At 32.4% G+C, this 8,487-nt stretch overlaps 1 protein-coding gene across 1 annotated transcript in view; it reads left to right on the top strand.

Annotated features, from left to right (window-relative positions):
• Nucleotides 1-4,074: 4,074 nt before the first annotated feature.
• Nucleotides 4,075-8,487, top strand: part of LOC106478737 (WD repeat-containing protein 82-like) — a 17,486-nt gene continuing 13,073 nt past the window's right edge. Inside the window, exon 1 of the mRNA XM_013939297.2 lies at nt 4,075-4,392. Coding sequence (XP_013794751.1) covers nt 4,232-4,392 — 161 coding nt within the window. The 5' untranslated portion in view covers nt 4,075-4,231. The remainder of the gene's footprint in view (nt 4,393-8,487) is intronic.

Raw genomic sequence — 8,487 nt, forward strand, 5'->3', positions numbered from 1 at the left:
TATGCTTTTACAAGTTGAACTGCCATTCTTAAATTCTCAGCTGAGAATCAAAGGTTCAATCAGAACCAAAATGTCGTTGACATAAATCAGAAATATCTCACGTTTTAAGCCCATTCGATGTAAACTCCATCGGCCTCTCAAACATTATCTACCTGAAATGTTTAAGAAAATGTTCCACATCTTCTTTTGCTAAACCTTTGAATATTAGGGGCACAATATGATTGGCATCACTCATAGTGACCTGTGGTGGAGGCCAAAGCCTCTCCTTTGCGAGTTATCAGCTAATGCCTGGTTAGGATGCTGCTGACATTGTAGGCATTGTATACTTAGTGACCCTACCATATAGAGCAAGTAGTTCGTCCCTGGTCCAGGGTGGCAAATCTGGCAAAGCAACAAGTTGCTTTTGGCATCTTATCCAGATTCTCTGTTTATTTCTAGGTTTCTTTGCAATCCATGATTGCCCTGTCCAGATATCTATTCGTTCAGAGGAGGCATCTTGTACCCAATTGTTTTAAGTCTTCTCCAATTGGTGCCTGCTGTTTCACTTGTCAGGAAGACAGTTCTGACTGATGGACTTAGTTCACTATTGGCACATTTAGTCCTTCTCTGCTGGATTGAGTTAATCTGGCTGGAAACAGCCTGGGAATTCTCTAGAAACTCTAGCCTCGAAGTTCTCAAATGCTATTTAACTTTGATAACCGACAGATGTCCATGCTTCTCTTACTCCAAGATCAATCCTCAGGGACAATGCCTGATTTACCATTTTGAGTGTACCAGATGTCAATTGATCTTCATGAGGCTGTGGAGAGACTGAAATCATGAATCATCACATCATGGATAGAAGTCCAATGTCCAAGAGAAGACTTCTATTACATCACGCAACTCTCTCATAAAACTATCTCACTTCAGCAGCTAACTCCCCCTTTCAGTCATGAAAACTTTTACTTGCAGAAAATGCCATTCTTTTAAGTTAAAAGCATTTCTTTAAACTTGGTAATCATACAGAAAACTCCATAATAATATCCTATGGTCAAGGCATCATAATTTCTCCTTCATACCTACTTTGTTGTATTTTCAGGTGAAAATGATTTCCCAAAAGAATAAATTAGGTAGATCCACTATATAAAGGGATGATTGGTGGGATATATTACAAAGAGATATTGAATTTAGTTACAGCAGTGTTTAAAAAGTAATAAATGACCGAGGCACAATGTGTAACACACAATGAAAACAGTCTTTATTTATATCAAAGGCACACAAACTCAGCGTGTGTAGTTGCTGGATTCTTGATTGATTAGACCATTGTTATTTCCTCAAGATTTACTTTTGTTAACCAACTCACTGAAGATCTGATACATGAATGTTTAAATATCAAATAATTAACAGGAAACTCCAGATTTACTCATAGTGACAAGTGATATTCACGTGACTGGTCATTCTCATTGAAACATGTGAGAGGCCATAATCTCAAGGTATCATCTGGTCTATCACTGGAGAACACTGGTTGTTGACATTCTTGCACGACATGTAACATTAAAACCATGCCATTCATGGACATAAGATATGTTTTCTCCATAGTGATAAAGAAATAAAGGCAGCTAGATCGAAATCAGCACATTGACTTTCTTGACTACATGTTATACAAAAACTGCATAGGCTTAGAACAAATGAAAAATTTTGAAAATTTCTGCCCTAAAATGAGAAGGTAAAAAAAACGTATACTATACCTGCATACTACATTCATAAAGAATTTGAAGGATATTGTTTTAATGTTGCTCTTTCATTGTCATTTTTTTAATTATCTGACGAAAATAATTCAAACTCCAGTCCACATAGCTATGGATAGTTAATACCACGAGTGGGGTACCTCAGGGCTCAGTGTTAAGACTTTCGCTCTTTTTTATTTACATCAATGACATAACTGAATGAAAGATCAATATATTATAAAAATTTACTGATGTCATTAAAGTTTTTGGTGTTGCTAGCTGTGAGGAGGATGCTACGTCTTTACAAAAGGATTTGGATTATCTGGTGAGTTGGGTAAATAAATGGCAGATGGATTTTAATTATAAGGAATGCAAGGTAATGCATGTGGGATATCATAATTTGAATTATATGTATAATTGTGATGTAAACAACCTTAACAGTGTTACAGAATAAAAAATATCACAATATTTTGGTTCATAGGTCTCTTAAGCCATCCAAGCAATGAACTATTGCTTATGGCAGGGCAGATAGGATTTTAGATTGTATCTACAGAAATATTGAATACAAGTCTAAAGAGATTATAATGTAATTGTATGGGCCATTGGGTAGGCTACATTCGGAGTACCATGTTCAGTCTTGGGCGCCTTAATGAATTATTGGAAAGAGTTCAGAGGGGAGCCACTAAGATAATACCTGGGATAGAAAAGTTCTCATATGAGAATAAGTTAAGATCTCTGAACTTGTATTTTCTTGAAAAAAAAGTTAGAGGGCATGTGGTTAAGGTGTTTATGATTGTTAAGAAATTGTTAGTATTGATGCATCGTCCTCTTCCGTATTGAATGGTGAGAATTGTAAAACTAGTGGACACAAATATAAATTTTGACAGGGTAGGATTCTTCTTCAGCTAAGACAGCTATATTTTTCTAGCAGTGTGGAACGGGATGCCTTCGGATATTGTGGATGCATTTAATTTAAAGGTTTGTTTGTTATCAATTTCGCGCAAAGCTACTCGAGAGTTATCTACACTAGCCTTTCCTAATTTTGAAGTGATAGACTAGAGGGAAGGCAGTCAGTCAACACCACCCACCGCAAACTAATCAGCCATTTTTTACCAACGAATGGTGTGATTGACCGTACATTATAACGTCCCACGGCTGAAAGGGCGAGCATGTTCGGGGATGGGATTCGAACTCGTAACCCAAACTGAAGGGAATTTAAGGGAAAGTTTAATAAATATTTGAATGATAAGGTCTGACTTGAGTTTTTTAGTGTTTTATTTGACTTAGTAGATAGGACGGCCTGATTCCACACTTTCCTTGTTGCAAATTGTTGGGAAGAAAAAAAGTTACACTTTACTTCTGATCTACAAGCATACTGTTAATAATAAGTTGGCAAACAACGATTTATAAGCGTAATGAAGTAGTTAATTTCTTTAGAACATATTACAGTCTTCTACCGAATTCTAATTTGTCTTCTTTGGAATTTCTAATATAGTTCCCTCCAAAATGCCCTCCAGTGGCAGAGCGGTATGTCTGCGGACTTACAACGCTAGAAATAGGATTTCGATACCCGTGGTGAGCAGAGCACAAATAGCCCATTGTGTAGCTTTGTGCTTAACTTCAAACAAACAAACAAACCCTCCAAAACAAATCAATTCATTATGCTTATAAATCGTTGTTTGCTAACTTATCATTATACTAACATAATAACCTTCCACATTCAAGTTAATAAATAGTTAAATAACCTTTGATCAGAAGTTTATATTAATGATTATGTAAGTTGTTTTTTATGTTTTCTGTTGAAATTTTTAACTTAAATCTAATGGTATATATATTTATATTGTTTTGCTCACATATTTCCAGTAAATTGTCTATAAAGCTAATTTAGGTGATCTAAAATTGTTAACTCAAGTAAATATAAAGCCCAATTTGAGTGTTAATTATATACAGTTAACGCAAATATATTCACGTATAACTCAGTGACAAATAGTGAATCGAATGATTGATTAAGCTTCATATTTTCCTTTTGTATCATAAATAGTTTGTCTGCTGAATAATGTTGAAGAACAAATTTGTAGCTACTATGCTGTATATTCTTCAAATTCTATGTAAATATGGGTTCAATTTGGTAAACAAAAGAAAACTAAAAACACCATATACACTGTATACAATATGTGTTGGTCTTCCAATCAAATTAAAGCATGTATTGTCCAATTATGGCACCGATTTTAATATTCTAGAGTAAAATATACTTTGTTTTAAAATTCCATTAACTGTTTTATGTTTGAAAATATAAGTTTTTCATTTTATATACAATTTGAATAAGTTCATAAATTTGTATAAAAATTATTTAGTTTTATTTTTAACCAATCAGATTGCGCATACATCTGCTTGTTACCGTGAGTTCACATTTCGCGCGCCTTAAAACGAAGAGAATTTATATTAAAGTGATGTTTTTTCAATAAAAAGGGTGATATTTATTTGAATAAAGTAATCTAGAATAAAGTTTATACAATATAATCAAAATGAAGCTTGTAGATAATGTCATACAAAGTTTTTGTGTAGCAAAAGTGTTCAAGGAAAATACTTTAAGTATCAACAGCATGGACTTCTCGTCGAATGGCGAAACACTTATTTCAAGCAGCGACGACGATTCCATTGTTATATATGATTGCGAGAAAGGAACGTAAGTGTCAAATGATAAGAACTAAACAATTTCGAAAGACACGGTCTTCCTTTGATTCTTTGAATTTATTTATATATTTTTTCCTCACATGCTTATTAGAGATGTTTCAATTCGTTTTTATTAAAAATGGTTTAAATGTTTGGAAGCAAGTTTGTTTGCGTAGAATCTCTTTAGACTGTACTGTGTATAGTACAGTCGTGGGCATGGCTTTTCACGGATAGTTCCGAAAGCTGGCTAACACTAACAACATGGCTCCTTGCGGGCTTGGGAGAAGGGGAGGAGGATGAAAATCGAGCAACAAATAAAATTTATACAGATTAAACATAAATTATAGCATAATGTTATAATTTGTAGTTTGAAATAATTGTGGAAACAATTTCTTGACAAATAATAAGTTACTAATACTTAAATATACATTTTACGAAGCAAAAAAAAAACCGATTCCTAAACAATTATTAGGGATTATAGTTATAATATGAAACTTTGCCTATCCAGCAGTTTTCAGGATTTACACAACTCAAATTAAACACGTGTTACAAACACCAAGCAAAAAGAAAGAAATATTCGTTTAGTTTTATTCAAAATATGTTTTTACATCTATATTACACCTTTGTTTAAGATGTTTGATACTAATTCAAATTAAATTCCATATAACACATCACCGCTATATATCACTATTCTGCAAGTTATAACTTCTAACTATGGAGGAAAAAAAAAGACTTTGAAATAACAGGTCTGCATATAGATTTCCAAAGCTTAAAAGTATCAGGCCAAGTAAAAATAGATACATGTTTAGTATCCCTGTTTGCCTTTTTTTTGCATCTGCCTCCCCCAGTTCGTTGGTTATTTCTTTCCTGTTTTGAATTATCATTTTTTGATCATACAAAAAATAAAGAAGACCTCTAAATAAAAAATGAGATGAACACAGTTGATTCATTTTGCCCTTTTTCTTTATTTGTCATAAATTCCTTATCATTTTGATGAAAAAAAAGAGACTTCTGTTTGACATGGACTCTTTGAAAACAAGCAACAATCATGAAAAAGGATGCAAACTTTCTTTCAAAGATGTCATTAAAAAGAAAAAGACCTCCTCCTTCCTTTTTTAAAAACTGGATGTTAAACATGTTTTTCTTTTTTACATGGGCTTACATCAAGTATTCAAGTCTTCTAGTAAAGTTGAGAAGTGGCTTGAATGGGTAATGAAGTAATTTTTATTACAAGTTTATTACAGTAACAAATGTACAATGTTTCAACAAGGTTTTATTATAATCAGTTTTATTGAAATGTTATGTATCTGTTACTGCTCTCAGTAGTGAAGAGAGGTAAGTAATGTTTCTGAAGTTAACACTCTCCTTACCTAAAAATGTATTTCTTATAGATACTCTCCACCACGTTCTTTCCCATTTTTGGTGCATTTTGTTTGGCTCCACAGGAATGAACCTATGATCATGTGCAAGTGCTTATATGGATTACTGCATATGGAGGTTGTTGCCCTCCTGTTGGTGAATGGCTACAGTATTTTGATGATTACATCAAAGGCTGGTGCAATACACATAGATTTTTAGGGATGAGGTTTGTTTAAGGCTTATGGTGTTCACAGAAAATTCCACAGCAGTGGTACAGAGTGATAAATGTCTATCTGAAGTACATTTCCAAGTGAAGAAAATGTTAACTTTTTTAGCTTTTCGAGGTCATTGGCCTACTTTTGCTGGTATATTTACAATTTTGGAGTTCAGTTTGATGTTGTTACCTTTTTTTTGTTTCATTTTCTTCCATCTTGAGTATCTTTCTCTACTGGACAGAAAAATCATTCTTTGTTCTTTATTGTCTGATTCTGTTTGAGCCTTTATGCTTTTGATAGTATTGTTTTGTTAAAAAATTTCTACTTCTGATTTATGTTATTTTTAATTGGGTTAATGTCCTCATTGGGATATTTTTAATGAATTTGGATGTTTTAGAGGTTTTTCTTTTAAACTTTACATTTTTTTTTCCAGACAAGACATCTAGCTGTATTATCTGTAGGATTTTCATATTTCTTTTGTCTTGGAAGACATTGTTTAGGCTAACATGTATATTTTTTTATTGTGTTTACTTTTTTTACCAGTAGTCTGCTTTTAGGACATATTTGTCAAATTATTTTCTTTACTTGAATGAGTTCTATTCTTGTGACTGGTTGTTTAGATGAGAGGGGGGGATTCCAATGTTTTGCTAACTTTGTGGCTTATTCTTGTTTCGATAAAGCATTTGTTTTTGTTCACCATCCTTGCTCATATACATTTGGTTGGAGTGCCTTTAGGCTATATCTTCATTTAATGATAAAAACCATAGTTTTTGGTTTTTCTTTGCATGTAGATGCTTGATATATTAAGAATGGCTGAAATAATAATTTGAGTAATAATTAATATGTATTTGTTACTTTATAGATTTAATAGATATTTGTTATTACTTTATTAATGTTTTTACGCTTATACTGTAAGGTAAAAACGGCTGCTGCTATGATTTGTCTGGTTTATGAGCTCATTGCTGTCCTAATTTAGGATCTTTTTTAATAAATTCTTGAAAATGTTAAAAAAGAGAGAGAGAGAAAGGGGGCCCAGCGAGGATGGTTGCCCCGGCCCGTGCTGGCTCTCGGCGTTCCTGACAATCGAAGTAACTTTTTGTTGCATTCATAGATTGCTGATTTTGTTTCTTTTTTTTTTATACTTATTACATATAGTTTGTTTAGCAAGTCATTATATTTGATAACATTAGAAATTATTTCTGTATAATAACATACAAAACTTTTAATGCCAACAGAAGTGAAAACTTAATCCAATAGATATTCAAATCTGTTACTAGACATTCATGGTAATAAATTGATATAGCAACAAATGTTATAAATGTTTAGTAGTTTGAGTTGTACAAAATATCACTTACTAGCAAATGCTAGTGGGTCAGTCCTTTAGCTCATTTGGTTGAACACCTACATGGCATGTGACAGGTCTCTTGTTCAAATCCAAGTCACAGAAATATGTTGTGAAAAATAAATTACCACAATTACAATCATAGGGAGTCACATGCAAGTATGTGGCTAAAGCTGATCACACTTTCAAACCATTTTTTTAACAGAGGTAAAACCAAAACAGAGAAATTGGTGGAACAATGCATATAAAACTAGCAATGAGTCAGTTACCTTTTTATTTACCCAATCCACAATTTGAGTTTCAACAATGGGATTCCCTGTTGCAGCTAGCTGGGTCAGGATACTCAAAGTCTAAGCCCTCATCAGGAGAGAATGTACATTTATGAAAAAATAGTAAAATTATATTACTTATCAAAAAATTCTGTTTTATCAATTTACAACAGAAAATATTTGTCAAATTGAAATTTAATTAAAAATGTCTTGAAATATGTAGATAAGAAAAATTCATAGTGATTTTTTAAATTAATTTAGTACTGTATTTACAGAAGACCAAATTATTTCTTAAGAATTAGCATAGGTCTTCAAGGTTGCAAGTGGAGTGCAAAAATAAACATTTCAGCTACAAGAAGTAATCAATTCCACACAAATTATAAATTTATTTATTTCTTCATCAGATATTAATTCAATAATTTATTTATTTGAACAGTATCAGCTACTAAGTGAGCTTAATAATGCATCTTTAAAAATCCTGCTATTTATAAATTTCTGCAATACATCACATTAAATTACAAATACATCTGAATAAGGATCTGTAAGTAACAGTTACTTACTACCATATTTGATCATATGTATACAGGAATTGTTTAACTTCAGGTGATTTTCTTCCCAATTGTACAAAATCAAATACAAAACTAATACTTGATCTTGTACAAAAGTAAATAAATTTAAAGAGAAAAAGTTATGATTTTGTATGTACTTTCAACTTCAAGGTTTTAAAATTTCAACAGCTACTATAGAAATACTCTCACTTAAACTATTGGGATAAAAACAATGTCAGAGTGAATGTGTTATACACTAAACTGTATTTGGTACAAGTATTGCTCAGTCATGTTAATATTACAAAAGGTTGTTTGTTTGGTTGGTGTTTTATAGCGCAAAGCAGCTAGGCTATCTGCGCCAAACAACCAGTAAAA

This window comes from Limulus polyphemus, unplaced genomic scaffold (genome assembly GCF_000517525.1).
Source record: "Limulus polyphemus unplaced genomic scaffold, Limulus_polyphemus-2.1.2 Scaffold245, whole genome shotgun sequence".
NCBI classification, from domain to species: Eukaryota; Metazoa; Arthropoda; class Merostomata; order Xiphosura; family Limulidae; genus Limulus; species Limulus polyphemus.